The sequence below is a fragment of the Lates calcarifer genome, unplaced genomic scaffold, assembly GCF_001640805.2.
Source record: "Lates calcarifer isolate ASB-BC8 unplaced genomic scaffold, TLL_Latcal_v3 _unitig_1255_quiver_1211, whole genome shotgun sequence".
In the NCBI taxonomy this organism is placed as follows: Eukaryota; Metazoa; Chordata; class Actinopteri; family Centropomidae; genus Lates; species Lates calcarifer.
In genome coordinates, this window is record NW_026115397.1 from 1 (window position 1) to 25,190 (window position 25,190).

Here is a 25,190-nt window from a genome sequence, read left to right on the forward strand (position 1 = left end):
CTGGGTGTCCACATAGACAACAAATTGGATTTGACTAAAAACACAGAAGCTGTCTAAAAGAAAGGTCAGAGTTGATTGTTTTTTCTCAGGAGACTCAGATCTTTGGGTGTCTGCAGAACCATGCTGCAGATGTTCTATCAGTCAGTGGTGGCCAGCGTCATCTTCTACACTGTTGTGCTGGGGCAGAGGGGGGAAAGCAGCTGATGCCAACAGACTCGATGAGCATCAGGAAAGCTGGTTCTGTCCTGGGAGTGGAACCGGAGTCACTGGCAGATGTGGCAGAGAGGAGGATGCACAGGAAATTCCTCAGTATTATGAACAATGCCGCTTACCCCCTGCATGCCACACTGGAATCATACCAGAGCACTTTTAGTGGTAGACTGAGACCACCAAGGAGCACTACAGAACACCACAGGAAGTCTTTGCTTCCAGTGGCCATCAACTCTATAACTCCTCCCTCTTCTGCAGGAAGGATATCTATCAATAAAATTCTTCAAAGGCACAAGAATCTCCTTCAGGATTAATTAAGTTCTATCTTATCTTATCTTATCTTGCATGTGTGTGTGTGTGTGTGTGTGTGTGTCTGTGTGTGTATCATCATGGCAAGATGTAGTCCAGCAGACACTACTGTGGTATGATCTGACAATGAGCACCGAGAACTCATTTGTTGAAATGTCAGCATGTTGATGGGCATTTAAAAATAAAATTGTTCATTGACAGCTAGATTAAAAATGACATTGTTGCTGACAGAATTACTAAATGGAAACAGGCTTTTAATTTACTTAAACAGAATTTCTGGATGTATAATTCCAGTTTCTCTTGAATCTGCAGTTGTCTTTGATGCAGTACCTTCTGGTCTTTTGAGATTAATGTAAGGAGAAGACATGTTTGATGTGAATCTGTAGTTTACATTTAACCAGATGTTAGATGCTTCACAGACAAACATTTACTAAAAGTCATCATGGGAGACTCCACAAATCCTCCTGTCGAGCTATTTTAACTCTAGATTTTAAAGTATTAATTTGAAGTCAGTTTATAATGTTTTATGAGAAATATTGTGTTTAGAAAAGCAGAGAAGTCATCTAAAAATAAACCTTTCATTTATCCTGTAAACCAGATAGATGCTGTCAAGATTTAGGGACATATTGATGGGGAAAGAGTGTTTTGTAATATCGAAACTTAAACAGCGTTGCAGGATTTTTTTTTCTCTGTTAGTAGTGTGTTGCGTCTGTCCATAATTTATCGGCAAACTGGTCGTTTTAAGTCCATAGTCGGTGCCTTTAAGTTTGTAATATTTGGTTTTGTCAAAATGTTTGAATTGTATGGGTCGTGGGCATTTGTATGCGGGGTTATTTGGTCATATGCGGTGTACTCGGTGGAATGTGATGTCCAACTCTGTGTCCGGGGACAGCTTGAGGTGAGTGGTCATCAAATCCACATCATCTGTTCTGGATGGTCGTCATGTGGTCGAGCAGGGATGGAGGGGGGAAAAAGGTTGTCTCTCATGGTATGTGTAGGATCGAGTATGTTTACCATCTGTGAAAGCGTGGCTGGTATTGTTTTCCCCCTGTGAACCCGTATGTGTGTGTGTGGGAGAGTGGGAGAGAGAGAGGGAAAGAGTGTGTGTCATCTTGGCAAGATGTGGTCCTGGAGTAGTGGGAGGCAGTTTTGAGTAAGTTTGGCAGGTGTTTATATGTCTGTGGACAGATTTTGTCACAACTGTGACAGTTTCAACTGATAGGTGTGTAGTTGTGATCAAAATAAAGGCCGAGTTCAAAGCTGGGTGTGGTTCTACCCAGTCCTGAGCACTGATTTAATAATGTAGTAATGACCTGTAGCGGAGCGGGCTGGGGCAGGTTCGTCTGTCACTGCCTCACAGTTACAGATGTGCCCAATGCAGTCTCTCCATACATTGAATGCGCGCTGCGCATTTATTCGTCCAGTCTCTCTCTCTCTCTCTCTCTCTCTCTCTCTCTCTCCTCTCTCTCTCTCTCACACACACAACACACACACACACACATACAATGAGAACAGAGCCGTCTGAATAGCTCCGCTTCTCCATTCCTCGGGAGGAAAGATTGTTGTTGGCTGGCATCTGCCAGTTAATATCGACTGCTCCTGCAAGTACCTAACTCGAAACACGAAACTCAAGTAGGTAAACCTTAGCAGTCTGACCAGTGTGGTAAACTATTCAGTTAATTTGTTTCAAAGATTTCAATGCTTCAAGCAGTGCTGTTGTGCTGAGGCAGCTGGAATGGGACAGTTGAAGAAGGGATTGGGAGGACAGCAGCCAACATACTGCTGAAGCAGAGCCAGCTAAGGCAGACATAACAGGTGACGTTAACAGTAAACACAGAGACAGAGCTGTATAATGTATTACTTGTTAGATTATACAAAGTACATGGCAATTAAAATATTTGCAGTGGAGCACTCTAAGGTATCATTTAATGTTAAATTTAAGAAGCGTCCACCACAGCTAAGAGGTTCACATTATGCAGCTAATAGAACCAGCAGGGGCACTGTGTCCTGTTTGTATTGTGTTGAGTCCACCCTCCCAGGTGTCAACAATGTTGCCAAAGCATCTAAATAAAATATGCCAAAGTGCACAATAACAGAACAAAGAACAATAAAACAACACTAAGATCGATGTACAGTACATATACAGTCATATACAGTATATACACAGCTAGATAATGATCTCTCTCCCATCTCATTATAATCCAATCTCCATACAGCCTTAGTAGGCTACCTAGGGCCTTGCACTTTCTCCAATGAACCATCAGCAGGTGTCTCGGCTGGAGTGATCCCATCACAAGATGGTCTCCAGTTAAAATGCATATTAACCTAAATCAGTTGTTTTTAAAAATATTTGTTTTGTTTCTATCTGTTTAACACTAGGGTGCCCGTGGTTTTCCAGGAGTGAAGGGAGTAAAAGGGGAGCAAGGAAAGATTGGACCTGTGGGACCAATAGGGCCTCCTGGAGCACGCAGTGTAGAACCAGGACCAAAGGGGTCCCCAGGGGCTGTTGGACAGCCAGGCAAGCCAGGATTACCAGGTGATCCTGGGAGACCTGGGAAAGAGGGTGATGCTGGAAAACGAGGAGATATGGTGAAGTAAAGACAGTGTCAACAAATGAAGATTTTCTCATGGAGTCAACAGGACACTGCTAATATGATGTATGTGTTTGTGTTTCAGGGGGACAGGGGAGAGAAAGGCGACCAAGGAGAAGCTGTAAGTGCTTATGTTAGATTGATGAAGTCAATGTTCATTTTTAGCTAAACATCTTCAAAATCAACTGAGAATTTCTGTGTTTGCCAGGGAAAAATGGGGCCAGCTGGTCCATCGGGTCCAAAGGTAAACTGCTCTCCATCCCTGTTGTAGTGAAACCCTTGTGATATAATATGTTGTAAATATAGGCAATAGAAGTATATAGAAGTACAAAGACAGTGTCTGTGTATGTACTGTAGGGAGATGAAATAACAGGTCCACGAGGGGACAGAGGCTCTCCAGGGCTTGCAGGAGAGAAGGGAGAGCCTGGTGCAGCAGGACCAACAGGACCCAGAGGAGACCGGGTAAGATTTATGCATAATACAAATAATACTAAATCTCACACGTCCATATTATTCACCATGTCATGTGTTTCCTAACATGTCTTAAGGGTTTTGTGGGACCTCACAGTGATAAAGGAGACAGAGGAGAGTCTGGACAAAAATAGGCAAAATAATATGTGTTGTTTTAAAAATCTGTTGGCAGATAATTGTGTTCATTAAGTAATATTTCCCTCATTTTATTGCTTCTGTTTCTTGTTTTTGGGAGCTGAGTTTTTTGCAGTGTGTCAGCTTTGCTTTGTTGTCATTGGGTTAGAGTGTCTCCCATTTCTTCCATTTCAAGTGTTTGTTTCTTCACTCTACTTTTCTCCTTGCCACTTATTGCTTGGAATACTATTTTGCTACCAATATGTTGTAGTAGCAGGTAGCTGCTCTCACCCTCATGCTACCTAGATCACTGAGGTCACATCAGGTCACATCACCACTAAGGCCCCCTGCTTGACCTGAACCAGAAATATTAGGATCACATCGCATGGTGCAGTGTTCATCTTAACCACTAAGCCACCAGATATCCCAGTATTCTATTTAAAAAAAAAAAAAAAACCTACAAAAACATTTGAACTCATCATTTCCAGGAGCTTGAGATTGCTAGCGATGTAGTTTCTCTCTGCGGCAGGAGAAAAAGACACAAAGATGGAGCTTGCTTGTCTGATACTCAGTATTCGCTGCCATCCCTGCTGTTTGTAATGCTGATATGAAGTGTATCAAACAGCTCCCTCACTGCTGACAGCCTCAGGTTCAGCATCTTGGACAGAGACACACTGATACGAGATGCGGTTGAGATCGACTTTGGCTGACTTTGCGTGACTTGATGGTCAATATGAACAGCTGGTGACTACAAGGTTAGAGTATAAACAAACAGCAATCAAGTCAGACAGATTATAGGCATTTCCCATACTGTTACTGATTCGCTTCAGAATGCAGAATGCCTGCTTCAGATGTGACAGGTTGGGCTGATATATTTGAATACCAAGGCTCTTATTCGTGGAAAGAACAAGAGCCCACACTGTGCTGTACTGGTAATTACTGTTATATCACTTTTTTTCTGCACTCTTACAGGGAGAGACTGGAACCAAAGGAGAGAAGGTGAGTCTTGATGATTGGCATTAACATGGAAGTAGCTACATTAACATCGAATACATGTAGATGCATAGTACTGTATATTCATTTAATGCAGCATGGTCTAGAAATGAAAAACTTGTATATGAAGAAGTAGAACAGAGAAGCTGAATGCAGCTAACAGTCGTTTCCTGGTTCTGATTGATGCAGGGTCTACCTGGTTCTCCAGGCACGACTGGAGAGAGAGGTCCACTTGGGGAAAAGGTGAGTCTGACCAGACCATTAACACTGAAGGCTCAATCTCAGTAAATGACACATGATGGTGTGAGAATGCTAAGTGCTTTCTCATTAAACCTCCGGTAACTACTGTCATTCAGGGTAACACAGGAGACAAAGGTGCTGCTGGCATTAAAGGACAAAGAGTGAGTATAATCATGCTGTAGATCAACACACATATTTAATGTTAACACAACTATATGAACACAGTGTGTTACCTGTCGTCATGCTAGGGAGCAGCTGGTGAACAAGGAGAGCCTGGAAAAGATGTGAGTTACCTTTTCATGGTTTGGTTTCAGAGTGAGATGTGTTAAATGTTGTCTTTCATGTGTACAGTGTTGTTTGTCTCTGCATTGTTCTGAAAATTATATATAATCATACAGATAAATAAATTTTTGTTTTTGTCCTTTTTTGTTTTGTCATTCAGGGGGCACAGGGATCTCCTGGGTCTAAAGGAGATAAGGTGAGCTTTTGCTGTGTGTTTTATTAATTCACCTGAATTGTAGCCAACTCTGTGTCACAGATATGACAAAATATGTGTTACAGGGAGAGAAGGGCATAGGACAGTCAGGTCCTCCTGGTCTGGTCGGCCCTCCTGGTTTAAAGGTGAGTAACAGCATGTGGTGCAGCAGAGGATGATTTGTGTATTTTCCTCTAATCAATTAGAGCAGTTTACTGGACTTGCTACAGGTCAAAATCAAACTGCATTTCAGGGGGATCCCGGCCTTCCTGGTGAAGCTGGTCCTCCAGGGCTCCAGGGGAAGACTGGTGATCGCGGGCTGCCTGGCCAGAGAGGAGAAACTGGACAACCAGGACCTCCAGGACAAGTGGGAGATAAGGTCAGTGGAGCTGCTGTTGACATAGTACTCTGTGCTTTTAATCTTTGTGATGTGATTTTCAACTACTGAGTTTAATTTTCAGGGTCTTCAAGGCTTTCCAGGCCCTGCAGGAAATGTTGGAGCTCCTGGACCTCCTGGAGAGGCCGTAAGTTTGAATCCAGGTTTTATTAAAATCTAGATTTTATTAAAATGAGATAATGGTGGGGGGGCCCCAATGGCCGAATGGTCAGGGCACGTACTGTATGCGCCCCAGTTCCCGGAGCAGCTGGACCCTGGTTTGACTCTTTCTCGACTTTACTACTGCATGTCATTCAACTACTCTATCTCCCCGTTTCCTGTCTTTCTCTACTGTCCCATCTAATAAAGGCTAAAAGCCCAAAAACAAGAATTAACCAAAAAAAAAAAAAAGATAAGTAGCTAGGTTCAGTCAAGAGTTACTATATTAAGACTTGACATTTGATCCTGCTGGACATGGATTGTTGTGTGACGTCAGGTTGGAACATGTAAATTGGTGGGAGGTTTGATCTCTCTTACAGTTTAATGCAAAATCTCTGGCACCTCTGGACAAATTACAGTACATATTTTATTGATTTTTGAAGCTAAAAGAAGTAAATGCAACCCTTGCAGCAAAGAGATATTGAAAGATTAGCCTTTCTTCAAATGTTAATGCACTGTTTCTTTGTATGCCTCTGTGCTGGCGACAGCTGTGGCCTGAGGCCTTATGTTTTCAGGTTGTCAGTCAGTGCTGTTCTCATGAACACAATATCTCAAGAACACTTCAAGAGAATTTCTTCAAATTTGGTACAAACCTTCACTTGGACTCGGGGATGAAGGCTGGCTGATTTTGGTTGTCAGAAGTCAGAATAACTGTAACCCCATCTCCATCACATTCTTGTGAATGTGATGTATCAGGAATGTCTGGAGGGAACTTCATTCCATGTGGCACAAATGTCCACTTGGACTCAACAATGAACTGAACAGAATTTGGTGGTCAAAGGTCACTGTGACTTCTCAAAACACATTTTTGGCTGTAACCTGAGAATTAAAATGGTAATAATGACAACTAGGACAGGGTCCTCCTGTTCCTCTGGTACTCCACCACAAACTGATTAGTTTTGCTGATATCGAGCTTCAGGTGATTGTCATTGCACCATGTTACAAAGCTCTCTGTCAGTCCTCAGTAATCCTCTGTAAGAGTAGTCTCTGAGTGAAGAGCATGTTTCTCATTGGAAATTATTCACTGGAATCCTGCATGTCAATATAGTGAAAACTTCCATTTCACCAAAAAAATACACTTAATACCTTATTATTAAATCTCTTCAAAGTCTTCACCACATATATTATGAGTCTGGACAGATTTTACAACTGGGAGGCAGTAATTCTAGTTATTCCAGGAACTAAGCCAGACAAGACATTACACTGCTTATATCACTGAATTGTGATCTAATATGAACTTGCCTCAGGAGGACAGAAACTAACACTGACATGTTTGCGTGTCTTCTTTTGTCTGTCATGTTGTAGGGCGAGGACGGTCTTCCTGGATTGAATGGAGAGAAAGGGTCAACAGTAAATATCAAGTGTTTCCTTTTTTAATCCATCACTCAGGAATATGACACAGTGAACACTTGGATGTGTCAAACTGTTTATTACAGTAAAATCTCCTCTTGGGTTTCTGTTATATGTTATTGTTCTTACATGTTTGGTTTATATTTAGGGTGACAGTGGGCCCAAAGGAGAAAAAGGGGTGAAGGGTCAAGATGGAGCACAAGGGGAGCAGGTAAATTTAGGACAGAGGTGATAGTTTCAGAGCTGCTACTCATCCTTTTCATTTTTGAATTATCTTTATTTTCCTGAAGAATCATCTAGTTTTTTGTAGTAGAAAATGTCTGAAAATAGTAAAGGTAACCACCTAATTATCAAGAAGCTCAAATTGGCATCTTCACATTGTTTGTTATATCCAAACAGTAGTCCAAAACACAAAGATAGTAAAATTGCCAGTGTATAAAGCATAGAAAACCAGAAAAAGAAAAGATCCATTGCATGTTAAGTTAAAACCAGCAAATATTTGGTGTTGTTTCTTGAAAATGAGTCAAACAATAAATTGATTATCAAAATTATGGAAGATTTATTTTTTTTATCAATTGACTAATTGTTTCAGCACTGGGTCACTGGTTAGTTGGTTTTTACTATAATTAATCAAAATGAGTGTGTGTAATATGAAATCATTTATAATGTGAATCTGATGGCCAAAGAGTCAGAGGCATTGATTGGAGATTTAACTTAACTGTAATGCATGGGTGATATTCTGATGTTATGGTAACCACAGCTCTTGATAAAATATCATTGAACTAATCAACGTGTATATTTCTGTTTGACATCTATTTGACATCAGGGTCTGAAAGGAGAGCCAGGAGAAAGAGGACTGACTGGAGCCCAGGGTGACCGTGGCCCTGATGGACAGAGGGTGAGTGACACTGTGCATGGATGTTAATTGTGATCTGGACTTCCTGGTGATCTGATCTGTGTTTTTGCTTCCTTCTAAATATCAGCATACCTCAGACGTGGTCATGGGGAACCAGGGCTAGGGAGAATAGGAAACTGTTGGAAAACTACTATACTAGCAACCCCAGTGAGTGGGGCTATTTACAGCGGTTATGGGACATGTGGATGCTTCGAAAACCCAACATCTATGCTGACAACTTCTGGCTCAGTGTTCCAACATTTGCAAATGTCAACTGCTATGACAACTAGAGATTAATGACGTACAACAAACATGCTACAGCAAGGGGGAGCCAGGATGACAGGTCAGGGCGGTGATATTGTCATCCCCACACTCCAAGATTACCAAGACTAAGTGGCAAAGTACCTTCTGAAAGTCTGCTAGAGTGAATGCAGCACTACATACTATCTCTACCAGGACCATACTTGAGACCAACAAGCTGACATACACCAACAATGATCCAAGAGATGCTTGGCTACAAGATGAACACCATAAGCTACAAAGGACAATATGCCCCACGGAGGAGGAGGCTAGAGGCCAAGATCAAGGCAACACGATGTTCAGGCCTTGGGATCTCTTAGATGAATGGAACCCATTAGGAGGTTGAAAGGAAGTCATCCATAGCCAAGTACCTACACAAGAGTGAGGCCGGTCCTGAAGGTGTCTGAATGGGGAAAACAAGGTCCAAGCCATCCACACATAAGCCCTGCCAGTCAGATACCCCACTGGTACAAGAAGCTGGCCAAAAGAGGAGATAGAGGCCACGGACATCAAGACAAGGAAGCTCCTCACAGTGAATGGAGGGTTTCATCCCAAGTCCAGCACCCTGAGACTGTTTACTAAGCGGAACGAGGGACAAACATCTGTGTTTTTTTTTTAATTATTTTATTTTTTTATTAGTACTGATTAACTCTCCCGTTGCCCTTCATATTCTGTATACTTTTTTCTTTTTACTATTATTCAAAAACAAAAGATAACCACTTTAGAATCACGAATGTCATGTACAACAACAAGTCCTACTACACACACACACACACACACACACACGCACACACAAAGGCACATTGTCAGCCACTGGGTCACTTTGACCCAGAGGACAATGCGAGGGTTAAAAATATTTTTGTTTACAACAATGGTTCATTGATGTGGATCTTCAGTCAATCTTTTCACACCCTCTTTGTTTTTCACTCAGGGGGCACAGGGATCTCCTGGGTCTAAAGGAGATAAGGTGAGCTTTTGCTGCGTTTTTCATTAATTCACCTGAATTGTAACAAACTCTGTGTGACAGATATGACAAAATGTGTGTTACAGGGAGAGAAGGGCGTAGGACAGTCAGGTCCTCCTGGTCTGGTCGGCATTCGTGGTTTAAAGGTGAGTAACAGCATGTGGTGCAGTAGAGGATGATTTGTGTATTTACCTCTAATCAATTAGAGCAGTTTACTGGACTTGCTACAGGTCAAAATCAAACTGTGACTGCATTTCAGGGGGATCCCGGCCTTCCTGGTGAAGCTGGTCCTCCAGGGCTCCAGGGGAAGACTGGTGATCGCGGGCTGCCTGGCCAGAGAGGAGAAACTGGACAACCAGGACCTCCAGGACAAGTGGGAGATAAGGTCAGTGGAGCTGCTGTTGACATAATACTTTGTGCTTTTAATCTCTGTGATGTGATTTTCAACTGAGTTTAATTTTCAGGGTCTTCAAGGCTTTCCAGGCCCTGCAGGAAATGTTGGAGCTCCTGGACTTCCTGGAGAAGCAGTAAGTTTAAATCCAGGTTTTATTAAAATGAGATAATGGTGGGGGGGCCCCAATGACCGAATGGTCAGGGCACATACCGTATGGGCCCCAGTTCCACTTAATACACTTAATACCTTTTTATTAAATCTCTTCAAAGTCTGTCCCACATATATTATGAGTCTGGACAGATTTTACAACCGTGAGGCAGTGATTCTAGTTATTCCAGGAACTAAGCCAGTACTTACTCACTAAGCGCCTTTGCATAGAACTGTATAAAAGATCTGTATTTTTGATAGGGTATATAGGTTCATTGAAGTTTAAGGTAATCTGTCTGAGAGAGAAGAGTAAGAAGAAGAACAGATGTAATTTATGATTTTCTATGATCAATATCTTGTTTTCTAGGGCTCTCCTGGTACAGACGGGGCCAAAGGAGACAAGGTGACCATCCAAGCCAACACATATTTCAGTCTATCTGCTTAAATGTTAATAGATTTTTTTTTGAAGGGTATACATATTATTTCTGTTGCCAGGGGCAAGATGGTGTTGGTGTCCCTGGTTCCAAAGGAGAGAGAGGAGAACAAGGGCCCAGAGTAAGACATTACACTGCTTATATCACTGAATTGTGATCTAATATGAACTTGCCTCAGGAGGACAGAAACTAACACTGACATGTTTGTGTGTGTTCTTTTGTCTGTCATGTTGTAGGGCGAGGACGGTCTTCCTGGATCAGATGGGGAGAAAGGGTCAACAGTAAATATCAAGTGTTTCCTTTTTTTAATCCATCACTCAGGAATATGACACAGTGAACACTTGGATGTGTCAAACTGTTTATTACAGTAAAATCTCCTCTTAGGGTTCTGTTATATGCTATTGTTCTTACATGTTTGGTTTGTATTTAGGGTGACAGTGGGCCCAAAGGTGTGCTGGGAGAAAAAGGGGTGAAGGGTCAAGATGGAGCACAAGGGGAGCAGGTAAATTTAGGACAGAGGTGATAGTTTCAGAGCTGCTACTCATCCTTTTCATTTTTGAATTATCTTTATTTTCCTGAAGAATCAACTAGTTTTTTGTAGAAAATAGTAAAGGCAACCACCTAATTATCAAGAAGCTCAAATTGGCATCTTCACATTGTTTGTTGTATCTAAATAGCTCTCCAAAATACAAAGATAGTAAAATTTCCAGTGTATAAAGCATAGAAAACCACAGGATTCATTGCATGTTAAGTTAAAACCAGCAAATATTTGGTAATGTTTCTTGAAAATGAGTCAAACAATAAATTGATTATCAAAATTGTGGTAGATTTTTTTTTTTTTTCAGTTGACTAATTGTTTCAGCACTGGGTCACTGGTTAGTTGGTTTTTACTACAATAAATCAAAATGAGTGTGTATGATATGAAATCATTTATAACATGAATCTGATGGCCAAAGAGTCAGAGGCATTGATTGGAGATTTAACTTAACTGTAATGCATGGGTGATATTCTGATGTTATGGTAACCACAGCTCTTGATAAAATATCATTGAACTAATCAACGTGTATATTTCTGTTTGACATCTATTTGACATCAGGGTCTGAAAGGAGAGCCAGGAGAAAGAGGACTGACTGGAGCCCAGGGTGACCGTGGCCCTGATGGACAGAGGGTGAGTGACACTGTGCATGGATGTTAATTGTGATCTGGACTTCCTGGTGATCTGATCTGTGTTTTTGCTTCCTTCTAAATATCAGCATACCTCAGACGTGGTCATGGGGAACCAGGGCTAGGGAGAATAGGAAACTGTTGGAAAACTACTATACTAGCAACCCCAGTGAGTGGGGCTATTTACAGCGGTTATGGGACATGTGGATGCTTCAAAAACCCAACATCTATGCTGACAGAAACAACTTCTGGCTCAGTGTTCCAACATTTGCAAATGTCAACTGCTATGACAACTAGAGATTGATGAAGCCCTGCCAGTCATCAGATACCCCGCTGGTACAAGAAGCTGGTCAAAGGAGGAGATAGAGGCCACAGACATCAAGACAAGGAAGCTCCTCACAGTGAATGGAGGGTTTCATCCCAAGTCCAGCACCCTGAGACTGTTTACTAAGCGGAACGAGGGAGGCAGAGGACCTGATGAGCATCAGAACCACTGTCCAAGATGAAACAACAAAGATCCAGGAGTACATCAGGAAGATAGCCCCCAAAGATGAACTGCTAAGTGAATACTAAAGACAGCAGAAACCTGATGACTATGAAGAGGAGGAGACAAGCCCCTGTATGGCACATGTCATCGATGGGTAGAAGAAGTGGCTGGTATCAAGAAATGCTACCAGTGGCTGGAATAAGCTGGACTGACAGACGGTACAGAAGCACTAATCATGGCAGCAAAAGAACAGACACTTAGTACAAGATCAATGGAGGCTGCAGTCTGCCACACCAGATGGTCTCTAGTTACAATGTGTATGAACTTAATTCAGTTGTTTTTAAAATTGCTAAAACATTTTTCCTTCCATCTCCTGTTGAACACTAGGGTGCCAATGGTTTACCAGGAGAGAGGGGAGAAAAAGGGGAACAAGGAGAGATTGGACCTGTGGGACCAAAGGGGCCTCCTGGAGCACGCAGTGTAGAACCAGGGCCAGAGGGGCCCCGAGGGCTTGCTGGAGAGCCAGGCAGTCAAGGATTACCAGGTGTTCCTGGGGAACCTGGGAAAGATGGTGATGCTGGAAAACAAGGAGTTAAGGTGAAGTAAAGACAGTGTCAACAAATGAAGGTTTTTTTTTTATGGAGACAACACAACACTGCTAATATCATGTTTGTGTTTGTGTTTCAGGGGGACAGGGGAGAGAAAGGTGACCAAGGAGAAGCTGTAAGTGCTTTATGTTGGATTAATGAAGTCAATTTTCATTTTTAGCTAAACATCTTCAAAATTAACTGAGAATTTCTCTGTGTTTGCCAGGGAAAAATGGGGCCAGCTGGTCCATCGGGTCCAAAGGTAAACTGCTCTCCATCCTTTTTGTAGTAAAAACTTTGAGATATAATGTTTTATAAATCTAGGCCATAGAATGAAGTTCAACAACATTTGTCTGTGTGTGAACTGTAGGGAGATGGAATAACAGGTCCGCAAGGGGACAGAGGCCCCCCTGGTGAGGCAGGACAAACAGGACCCAGAGGAGACCGGGTAAGATTTACACATAATACAAATGATATAAAATCTCACACATCCATATTATCAGAATTGCCAAGTAAGTTTACACATACAAGGAATTTGTTATGGTATATTGGTGCCAAAACAGTGATGATAGACTATATAAGACTACGGTGGGAGGTGGAGTGCATTAAATAGTTTGTGACCACGGTGGGAGGGATCAGCTATGATCTTTCCTGCAAGCATGTCTCTGTGCAGTAATTGGGTCCAAATGGAAGTTTAACTCAACATACTTATGTAATCACATCCTGATTAAACTTCTGTTTTAGTGGCATGGCTGTCATATAAATATATAATCATACAGATAAATAAATTTTGTTTTTGTCTTTTTACTGTTCATTTTAAACTAGAATTCTTTTGCTGTGCGTTTTATTAATTCACCTGAATTGTAACAAACTCTGTGTGACAGATATGACAAAATGTGTGTTACAGGGAGAGAAGGGCATAGGACAGTCAGGTCCTCCTGGTCTGGTCGGCCCTCCTGGTTTAAAGGTGAGTAACAGCATGTGGTGCAGCAGAGGATGATTTGTGTATTTACCTCTAATCAATTAGAGCAGTTTACTGGACTTGCTACAGGTCAAAATCAAACTGTTACTGCATTTCAGGGGGATCCAGGCCTTCCTGGTGAAGCTGGTCCTCCAGGGCTCCAGGGGAAGACTGGTGATCACGGGCTGCCTGGCCAGAGAGGAGAAACTGGACAACCAGGACCTCCAGGACAAGTGGGAGATAAGGTCAGTGGAGCTGCTGTTGACATAATACTTTGTGCTTTTAATCTCTGTGATGTGATTTTCAACTACTGAGTTAGGGTTAGATTCAGTCAAGAGTTACTATATTAAGACTTGACATTTGATCCTGCTGGACATGGATTGTTGTGTGACGTCTGATTGGAACATGTAATTTGGTGGAACAGAGAAGCTGAATGCAGCTAACAGTCGTTTCCTGGTTCTGATTGATGCAGGGTCTTCCTGGTTCTCCAGGCACGACTGGAGAGAGAGGTCCACTTGGGGAAAAGGTGAGTCTGACCAGACCATTAACACTGAAGGCTCAAACTCAGTAAATGACACATGATGGTGTGAGAATGCTAAGTGCTTTCTCATTAAACCTGTGGTAACTACTGTCATTCAGGGTAACACAGGAGACAAAGGTGCTGCTGGCATTAAAGGAGAAAGAGTGAGTATAATCATGCTGTAGATCAACACACATATTTAATGTTAACAAAACTACATGATCACAGTGTGTTACCTGTCGTCATGCTAGGGAGCAGCTGGTGAACAAGGAGAGCCTGGAAAAGACGTGAGTAACCTTTTCATGGTCTGGTTTCAGATTGAGATGTGTTAAATGTTGTCTCATGTGTACAGTGTTGTTTGTCTCTGCATTGTTCTGAAAATTGTAATACTACATTATCATCGATCAGTAAAGGTTTAAGGTAAACATTACAGTATATTTACTATTGTAGTTTGCACAGGGAGGACCTATTATTTATCAGGGATTAAGTCAAAAATATTATGTTTAAATACCTGCTCCTTTTACGTTTTCCTGAACTTTCGAAGAGCTAAACCAACTGTGCCATCTAACATCCTTGATAAACATTATTTTGTGAGCTCAGTATTACAACCATAAAATGGGTTGCTTGATCTTTTTGCAACAATGTGAGTAAGTAAACTAATTCAACATCCTCTTCAGTTTTTTATATTATTGTGTGCGGCACATTGACATTCAGTATGTCTCTGTGCAGTACTTGGCTCCAAATGGAAGTTTAACTCAACATACTTATGTAATCACATCCTGATTAAACTTCTGTTTTAGAGGCATGACTGTCATATAAATATATAATCATACAGATAAATAAATTTAGTTTTTGTCTTTTTACTGTTATTTTAATCTAGAATTCTTTTGTCAAACTCTTTCCTTTCAAACCCAGTCCAATTATTTAATCTTAATGAGAGAACGTGTCTTCACCAGCATAATAATGAATACCAAACTGACATTTTGGGAACATGCAAACATTTGCAACACTTTTTAGATAAACAGAAAAAATGCATTTTATCAGTATTAATACAATGTTTTGTTTTCTTTTCAACAATGGTTCATTGATGTGGATCTTCAGTCAATCTTTTCACACCCTCTTTGTTTTTCATTCAGGGGGCACAGGGATCTCCTGGGTCTAAAGGAGATAAGGTGAGCTTTTGCTGTGTATTTCATTAATTCACCTGAATTGTAACAAACTCTGTGTGACAGATATGACAAAATGTGTGTTACAGGGAGAGAAGGGCATAGGACAGTCAGGTCCTCCTGGTCTGGTCGGCCCTCCTGGTTTAAAGGTGAGTAACAGCATGTGGTGCAGCAGAGGATGATTTGTGTATTTACCTCTAATCAATTAGAGCAGTTTACTGGACTTGCTACAGGTCAAAATCAAACTGTTACTGCATTTCAGGGGGATCCAGGCCTTCCTGGTGAAGCTGGTCCTCCAGGGCTCCAGGGGAAGACTGGTGATCGCGGGCTGCCTGGCCAGAGAGGAGAAACTGGACAACCAGGACCTCCAGGACAAGTGGGAGATAAGGTCAGTGGAGCTGCTGTTGACATAATACTTTGTGCTTTTAATCTCTGTGATGTGATTTTCAACTACTGAGTTAGGGTTAGATTCAGTCAAGAGTTACTATATTAAGACTTGACATTTGATCCTGCTGGACATGGATTGTTGTGTGACGTCTGATTGGAACATGTAATTTGGTGGAACAGAGAAGCTGAATGCAGCTAACAGTCGTTTCCTGGTTCTGATTGATGCAGGGTCTTCCTGGTTCTCCAGGCACGACTGGAGAGAGAGGTCCACTTGGGGAAAAGGTGAGTCTGACCAGACCATTAACACTGAAGGCTCAAACTCAGTAAATGACACATGATGGTGTGAGAATGCTAAGTGCTTTCTCATTAAACCTGTGGTAACTACTGTCATTCAGGGTAACACAGGAGACAAAGGTGCTGCTGGCATTAAAGGAGAAAGAGTGAGTATAATCATGCTGTAGATCAACACACATATTTAATGTTAACAAAACTACATGATCACAGTGTGTTACCTGTCGTCATGCTAGGGAGCAGCTGGTGAACAAGGAGAGCCTGGAAAAGACGTGAGTAACCTTTTCATGGTCTGGTTTCAGATTGAGATGTGTTAAATGTTGTCTCATGTGTACAGTGTTGTTTGTCTCTGCATTGTTCTGAAAATTGTAATACTACATTATCATCGATCAGTAAAGGTTTAAGGTAAACATTACAGTATATTTACTATTGTAGTTTGCACAGGGAGGACCTATTATTTATCAGGGATTAAGTCAAAAATATTATGTTTAAATACCTGCTCCTTTTACGTTTTCCTGAACTTTCGAAGAGCTAAACCAACTGTGCCATCTAACATCCTTGATAAACATTATTTTGTGAGCTCAGTATTACAACCATAAAATGGGTTGCTTGATCTTTTTGCAACAATGTGAGTAAGTAAACTAATTCAACATCCTCTTCAGTTTTTTATATTATTGTGTGCGGCACATTGACATTCAGTATGTCTCTGTGCAGTACTTGGCTCCAAATGGAAGTTTAACTCAACATACTTATGTAATCACATCCTGATTAAACTTCTGTTTTAGAGGCATGACTGTCATATAAATATATAATCATACAGATAAATAAATTTAGTTTTTGTCTTTTTACTGTTATTTTAATCTAGAATTCTTTTGTCAAACTCTTTCCTTTCAAACTCAGTCCAATTATTTAATCTTAATGAGAGAACGTGTCTTCACCAGCATAATAATGAATACCAAACTGACATTTTGGGAACATGCAAACATTTGCAACACTTTTTAGATAAACAGAAAAAATGCATTTTATCAGTATTAATACAATGTTTTGTTTTCTTTTCAACAATGGTTCATTGATGTGGATCTTCAGTCAATCTTTTCACACCCTCTTTGTTTTTCATTCAGGGGGCACAGGGATCTCCTGGGTCTAAAGGAGATAAGGTGAGCTTTTGCTGTGTATTTCATTAATTCACCTGAATTGTAACAAACTCTGTGTGACAGATATGACAAAATGTGTGTTACAGGGAGAGAAGGGCATAGGACAGTCAGGTCCTCCTGGTCTGGTCGGCCCTCCTGGTTTAAAGGTGAGTAACAGCATGTGGTGCAGCAGAGGATGATTTGTGTATTTACCTCTAATCAATTAGAGCAGTTTACTGGACTTGCTACAGGTCAAAATCAAACTGTTACTGCATTTCAGGGGGATCCAGGCCTTCCTGGTGAAGCTGGTCCTCCAGGGCTCCAGGGGAAGACTGGTGATCACGGGCTGCCTGGCCAGAGAGGAGAAACTGGACAACCAGGACCTCCAGGACAAGTGGGAGATAAGGTCAGTGGAGCTGCTGTTGACATAATACTTTGTGCTTTTAATCTCTGTGATGTGATTTTCAACTACTGAGTTAGGGTTAGATTCAGTCAAGAGTTACTATATTAAGACTTGACATTTGATCCTGCTGGACATGGATTGTTGTGTGACGTCTGATTGGAACATGTAATTTGGTGGAACAGAGAAGCTGAATGCAGCTAACAGTCGTTTCCTGGTTCTGATTGATGCAGGGTCTTCCTGGTTCTCCAGGCACGACTGGAGAGAGAGGTCCACTTGGGGAAAAGGTGAGTCTGACCAGACCATTAACACTGAAGGCTCAAACTCAGTAAATGACACATGATGGTGTGAGAATGCTAAGTGCTTTCTCATTAAACCTGTGGTAACTACTGTCATTCAGGGTAACACAGGAGACAAAGGTGCTGCTGGCATTAAAGGAGAAAGAGTGAGTATAATCATGCTGTAGATCAACACACATATTTAATGTTAACAAAACTACATGATCACAGTGTGTTACCTGTCGTCATGCTAGGGAGCAGCTGGTGAACAAGGAGAGCCTGGAAAAGACGTGAGTAACCTTTTCATGGTCTGGTTTCAGATTGAGATGTGTTAAATGTTGTCTCATGTGTACAGTGTTGTTTGTCTCTGCATTGTTCTGAAAATTGTAATACTACATAATCATCGATCAGTAAAGGTTTAAGGTAAACATTACAGTATATTTACTATTGTAGTTTGCACAGGGAGGACCTATTATTTATCAGGGATTAAGTCAAAAATATTATGTTTAAATACCTGCTCCTTTTACGTTTTCCTGAACTTTCGAAGAGCTAAACCAACTGTGCCATCTAACATCCTTGATAAACATTATTTTGTGAGCTCAGTATTACAACCATAAAATGGGTTGCTTGATCTTTTTGCAACAATGTGAGTAAGTAAACTAATTCAACATCCTCTTCAGTTTTTTATATTATTGTGTGCGGCACATTGACATTCAGTATGTCTCTGTGCAGTACTTGGCTCCAAATGGAAGTTTAACTCAACATACTTATGTAATCACATCCTGATTAAACTTCTGTTTTAGAGGCATGACTGTCATATAAATATATAATCATACAGATAAATAAATTTAGTTTTTGTCTTTTTACTGTTATTTTAATCTAGAATTCTTTTGTCAAACTCTTTCCTTTCAAACTCAGTCCAATTATTTAATCTTAATGAGAGAACGTGTCTTCACCAGCATAATAATGAATACCAAACTGACATTTTGGGAACATGCAAACATTTGCAACACTTTTTAGATAAACAGAAAAAATGCATTTTATCAGTATTAATACAATGTTTTGTTTTCTTTTCAACAATGGTTCATTGATGTGGATCTTCAGTCAATCTTTTCACACCCTCTTTGTTTTTCATTCAGGGGGCACAGGGATCTCCTGGGTCTAAAGGAGATAAGGTGAGCTTTTGCTGTGTATTTCATTAATTCACCTGAATTGTAACAAACTCTGTGTGACAGATATGACAAAATGTGTGTTACAGGGACAGAAGGGCGTAGGACAGTCAGGTCCTCCTGGTCTGGTCGGCACTACTGGTTTAAAGGTGAGTAACAGCATGTGGTGCAGCAGAGGATGATTTGTGTATTTACCTCTAATCAATTAAAGCAGTTTGCTGGACTTGCTACAGGTCAAAATCAAACTGTGACTGCGTTTCAGGGGGATCCAGGCCTTCCTGGTGAAGCTGGTCCTCCAGGGCTCCAGGGGAAGACTGGTGATCGCGGGCTGCCTGGCCAGAGAGGAGAAACTGGACAACCAGGACCTCCAGGACAAGTGGGAGATAAGGTCAGTGGAGCTGCTGTTGACATAATACTTTGTGCTTTTAATCTCTGTGATGTGATTTTCAACTACTGAGTTAGGGTTAGATTCAGTCAAGAGTTACTATATTAAGACTTGACATTTGATCCTGCTGGACATGGATTGTTGTGTGACGTCTGGTTGGAACATGTAATTTGGTGGAACAGAGAAGCTGAATGCAGCTAACAGTCGTTTCCTGGTTCTGATTGATGCAGGGTCTTCCTGGTTCTCCAGGCACGACTGGAGAGAGAGGTCCACTTGGGGAAAAGGTGAGTCTGACCAGACCATTAACACTGAAGGCTCAAACTCAGTAAATGACCCATGATGGTGTGAGAATGCTAAGTGCTTTCTCATTAAACCTGTGGTAACTACTGTCATTCAGGGTAACACAGGAGACAAAGGTGCTGCTGGCATTAAAGGAGAAAGAGTGAGTATAATCATGCTGTAGATCAACACACATATTTAATGTTAACACAACTACATGATCACAGTGTGTTACCTGTCCTCATGCTAGGGAGCAGCTGGTGAACAAGGAGAGCCTGGAAAAGATGTGAGTAACCTTTTCATGGTTTGGTTTCAGAGTGAGATGTGTTAAATGTTGTCTCTCATGTGTACAGGTTTGTTGTTTGTGCATTGTTCTGAAAATTGTAATACTACATTATCAGCGATCAGTAAAGGTTTAAGTTAAACATTACAGTATATTTACTATTGTAGTTTGCACAGGGAGGACCTATTATTTATCAGGGATTAAGTCAATATATTATTCTGTTTAATTTTCCTGAACTTTCGAAGAGCTAAACCAACTGTGCCATTTAACATCCTTGATAAACATTATTTTGTGAGCTCAGTATTACAACCATAAAATGGGTTATAGTATTAATTAACACTGTGACTTCTCAAAACACATTTTTGGCTGTAACTTCGAGAATTAAAATGGTAATAATGACAACTAGGACAGGGTCCTCCTGTTCCTCTGGTACTCCACCACAAACTGATTAGTTTTGCTGATATCGAGCTTCAGGTGATTGTCATTGCACCATGTTACAAAGCTCTCTGTCAGTCCTCAGTCTAGACAGATTTAAACTGCGGAGGCTTACAACCGTGAGGCAGCAATTCTAGTTATTCCATGAACTAAGCCAGTATTTACTTACTAAGAGCCTTTGCGTAGGACTGTATAAAAATCTTATTATTATTTTAAATGGGATCTCTGAGTTAAATCAAGTTTAGGATAATCTGTTCCTGTCCCTCCCCTTCTCTCTCAGACAGATGTAATTTATGATTTTGTATGATCAATATCTTGTTTTCTAGGGCTCTCCTGGTACAGACGGGGCCAAAGGAGACAAGGTGACCATCCAAGCCAACACATATTTCAGTCTACCTGCTTAAATGTTAATGGATTTTTTTTGAACAGTATACATATTATTTCTGTTGCCAGGGGCAAGATGGTGTTGGTGTCCCTGGTTCCAAAGGAGAGAGAGGAGAACAAGGGCCCAGAGTAAGACATTACACTGCTTATATCACTGAATTGTGATTTAATATGAACTTGCCTCAGGAGGACAGAAACTAACACTGACATGTTTGTGTGTCTTTATTTGTCCATCATGTTGTAGGGCGAGGACGGTCTTCCTGGATTGAATGGAGAGAAAGGGCCAACAGTAAATATCAAGTGTTTTGTTTTTTAATCCACCACTCAGGAACATGACATATATCAACTGAGTGTTTCAACCAGAGCTTTCAGCATCTCTTTCAGGGTTCTTTTTTCAAAATACCTAATGGAAGCATAAAGGGAAAAGCCGCTGAATAAATCTTTAAACCTGACATGCTTAACAAAGGAAAAATTGCTGAGGCATTGAAATATGCATGGTTGTTGTTGTTTTTCGTGGAGTCATATATAATGGAGTGTGTGTTTCTGTGTTCATCAGGGTCCCCCAGGGGTCCGTGGGCTTCAGGGAGAGAAGGTGAATAATACCTGTACTTTTCAGATTTTTACGTGTGATTGTTCTTGTGGCCATCAAACAGGCTGCTGGGGTCTGGCAACATGTATTTCCTACAGCAGCCACTATAGCTGCATCCCCTGAGCTTTCTGCTCATGTAAAGCTGTGAATTAAATCGCTGTGCCTCTGTTAAATGTTTCACTTTTTTTTCTCAGGGTGAAATTGGACTGCGAGGTGACAAAGGAGAGAAGGTGTGTGCATTTTAATATCTAATAAGCTCTATTTCTGCTCACTCTTTCTCTGCCTCTGTTGCGTGTGTATTTGTTTATATTGGTAAAGACGACAGTGACGCAGAAATGGAGAGAGGAAAATCAGACATTTTGTGTTGACAGTGGCTGTTTTAAAAGAACACACGTTAATTAACTGTGATACTACAAGTACTGTAGCACAGCTTAAGAAATAGGCAACAAGAAACATTGTGTGTTGATGTTTTGGCTCTGTGGGTGAAGCCAGATGTTTACAGCTGTACTGTCATTCACGGTCACACTGTTCTGTGCTGGTGGGCGGACCTCCTGGAGGGCAACAAAGGAGAAACAGTCAATGAACTCTTGGAAGTGTCAAATTGTTGTAGGTTGTTGTCGATTCTTTTTCTATCAGCTGACTAATTGTTTCAGCACAGAATATTTTGTAAGTTCGTTTTTACTATGTTTAATCAAAATGAGTGTGTATGATAACCAACCAGGGAAAGATGATATAAATAATCAACGTGTATATTTCTGTGTATGTGTGTATTTGACATCAGGGTCTGAGTGGAGAGCCAGGAGAAAGATCCATTGGCGTCCCAGGCACCCGAGGCCCTGGTGGACAGAAGGTGAGTGACACTGTGCGTGGATGCTAATTGTGTGGGGAATAAGAGTGCAAAGGGAGAGATTGGTGTCATAGGAATGAGAGGATTTAAAGTATTTTCAGTGTTTGTGTGTGTGCATGAGACACAGTGTTTGTTTCCTCTGTGTGGCTTCAACCTTAGAGCATCTTTCACACAGAAATGTAACTAATGTGATTTCATGTTCAGTGTCAGTGGAGGAGCAACAGAGCAACAGGTTGTAAACTGACAATGCATTTATATAGTGAATCCTGGACTGAGGCTTGACTTTCAAAAAATATATTGCAAAATCAAATCGCAATCGCAATATCTGTCAGAAAAATCACAATTAGACCAGTAACTTCCTGGAGACTCCTCTGGATGACTGGCAACCTGTCCTGGCCAAGAAATAGTCAGGCACATAATCCTTTAGTCCTTTAAAGCAGTGAATTGAAATTTTCATGTTTCATTTTTCACTCTATGTGTGTGTGTGTGTGAAGTGCTTGTTCATGTGATCCAGCCTGAGCGGTGTCTGAAAGGACTGTCTGTGTATGGATGAGCTCTCTGTCTGGCTGGTTTGGTGCATTTTGCCCCTGTGTGACTCATGAGCATCTTCACGTCTGTGTCAGTGATGAACGTTTGTGTTTCCAGGGTGACCGAGGATCCAAGGGGGAATGTGGAGACCCTGGACTCAAAGGCAAGCAGGTGAGATGGGGACAGACAGGAAAAATGAGATGTGGTGGGAGGAGGAGGACACAAAACAACTATGAATGACAAAAGTGGTTTAGTGATAATTTGATACTGTGGGGTCACTTTTTTGTGATCATATGTTAAACTTAGATTAAATGAGTCAGAATTGTGTCACTCATATTTTATCTTGTAAGTAAAATGAATGAATGTTTTTGTGTTCAGGGGGAACCTGGTATTAATGGACGACCAGGCAAAGCAGGACAACAAGGTAAACAGGTATGACTCATCTATATCTGTAGAAAAACAGGCATCACATGGTGTATGATATCTTTATGTGTTTCAGTCATTATCTGATGTGCTCTCTGTGTTTTCCAGGGAGCTATCGGACATTTCGGTGTTCCTGGGATCCCTGGAAAAGAGGGGCTAGTCGGCCCTAAGGTGTGTAGTGCACTAAAACAAACCTTTTTGTACAATTACTGTCCCTCAATGTGAAATCGAACTGCTTTTCTTCGTCTGCGTAGGGTGACCGTGGTTTTGACGGGATTCCAGGACAGAGAGGACCTCAGGGAGAGAAAGGTGAAAGGGTGAGTTTCTAACTTTAACTCACCGTATACCGTATACATACAAGTCCAAAAGTAACATCATGATAATCAGACTATGCACCATACCTAACCTTCATATTCTGCATGTGCTTTCAGAGGCACAGCATCAATCATCCTCTCAACCACATGAAACCTTGAGGTGTGTATTTAACAGTCTCGTTGCTTCATTCAGGGTATTGGTGTACCTGGCTCTCCTGGTCCCAGTGGAGTGCAGGGGCCCCCTGGCAATCCTGGCCCTCTAGGACTAATTGGTGCTAAAGGGCCTGAGGGGCTTCAAGGACAGAAGGTGACAACACTTTGGCTTGATGATGGCTAATTCTGTACTGTGGTCACATGCTTTATCTATGAGGGAGGGGGTCTATTGAAGTGAAGATAAAATTTGGTACAAAAATCAAAGAAGGCAGAGCATCCGATCTAAAACAATAAACTCAGACAAAACAGTTCATTTATAATAATACAATATATAAGAGAAATACTGTATAAGGATAAAAGGAAGAAAAGGAAAAAAGGACTTTGTGTACTTGATGTATTTATAGAGAAAAAGAGTTATTAATACATTTAGTGCCAAGCTGTGTGTAACAGAGCTGCATTATAACAGTATCAAAAGTTGGATTCTCTGTAGACTTGATGTCTGCATCATAGTGAAATCACTGTTGGGTAGTGTGTGTGTGTGTGTGTGTGTGTGTGTGGACTGAGACAGCAGCAGTACTGTGTACACACCTGTAACCACCTGTCCAGAGATGATGCATGCATGGGACATTGTTATTGTGTGATAAACTCATGTTCAGCCTTATATCGTTTAACTTTGTCTATTTACTTGTAATGCTGTATTGCTTTGTGTCAGGGAGAGAGAGGGCCAATCGGTCCCACCATGATTGGTCCACGTGGTATCCCAGGTATCCCGGGAGAGAGAGGAGAACCGGTTAGTGTCACACTAGTCTCCTTCTGTCTTTTGGCTTATTTCTTGGTAATCATCTTGGAAAAGGAACTACTTTGACACTTAACAAAACATCTGAGAATCTCTGAATTACTCATTGCACGTCAGCATTGCACATTTCACTACCAAATGCAGACAATCTTTTCAGGGAGGTCAAATTCTCTCGCTCCAGTGAGCTTTTCGGTGTCAGGCTTCGTTGCTTTGGCAGTTCAATTTGTATCCATCAAAGCCTGTCATTTAAAATGACAACAACATATTATTAAAGCTGTTTTAGGTTAATTTTAGGACCTCAAGACACAAGACATCAATACTGACAAACCAAATAAATTTGTCTGTATAAGTCACTATTGCTGATTTAACCTTTCACTTTGACTTTGCATTTAGTTCACATGCTGCACCTGGTCTCAGTCTAATGAATTAATGTGCTGCAAGTCTTTCTGTGGGTCGTGTGTGTCCTAATACCTGTCTGTGTTGCAGGGAGAAGTGGGTCCAGAGGGAGCCAAGGGAGACAGAGGAGTACCAGGCATGACAGTCAGTGCTTGATCCATAGAAATCAAATCTGAAGACACCAAACAGCACACACATACACAGAGTTGATATTGGGATTGTGTTTATAAGTGTGTTTCCCCTTTTTATTTTGAATTCAGGAGGATGAGATCAGAGAGTATGTTCGCTCAGAGATGAGTCGGCTCCGTGGTGAGTCTTTCATGCAGCCTGAATTGCTAATTTATGACTACTGA

At 41.2% G+C, this 25,190-nt stretch overlaps 1 protein-coding gene across 1 annotated transcript; it reads left to right on the plus strand.

Annotated features, from left to right (window-relative positions):
* Positions 1-1,250: 1,250 nt before the first annotated feature.
* LOC108887634 (collagen alpha-1(VII) chain) lies at positions 1,251-25,190 on the plus strand. The gene is made up of 66 exons (XM_018683091.2): positions 1,251-1,417; positions 2,899-3,108; positions 3,196-3,231; positions 3,319-3,354; positions 3,468-3,572; positions 4,668-4,694; positions 4,878-4,931; positions 5,045-5,089; positions 5,177-5,212; positions 5,371-5,406; positions 5,490-5,549; positions 5,657-5,782; positions 5,865-5,927; positions 7,304-7,348; positions 7,497-7,559; positions 8,175-8,246; positions 9,475-9,510; positions 9,594-9,653; positions 9,767-9,892; positions 9,972-10,034; positions 10,416-10,451; positions 10,544-10,603; positions 10,719-10,763; positions 10,913-10,984; positions 11,579-11,650; positions 12,521-12,730; positions 12,821-12,856; positions 12,947-12,982; positions 13,091-13,168; positions 13,628-13,687; positions 13,801-13,926; positions 14,154-14,207; positions 14,321-14,365; positions 14,453-14,488; positions 15,338-15,373; positions 15,457-15,516; positions 15,630-15,755; positions 15,983-16,036; positions 16,150-16,194; positions 16,282-16,317; positions 17,167-17,202; positions 17,286-17,345; positions 17,459-17,584; positions 17,812-17,865; positions 17,979-18,023; positions 18,111-18,146; positions 18,996-19,031; positions 19,115-19,174; positions 19,288-19,413; positions 19,641-19,694; positions 19,808-19,852; positions 19,940-19,975; positions 20,734-20,769; positions 20,861-20,920; positions 21,036-21,080; positions 21,348-21,383; positions 21,575-21,610; positions 22,162-22,230; positions 22,873-22,926; positions 23,134-23,187; positions 23,287-23,349; positions 23,433-23,495; positions 23,686-23,799; positions 24,358-24,435; positions 24,928-24,981; positions 25,098-25,190. The coding sequence occupies exons 1-66, from the start codon at positions 1,310-1,312 to the stop codon at positions 25,188-25,190; spliced, it is 4,299 nt and encodes a 1,432-aa protein (XP_018538607.2). The 5' UTR covers positions 1,251-1,309.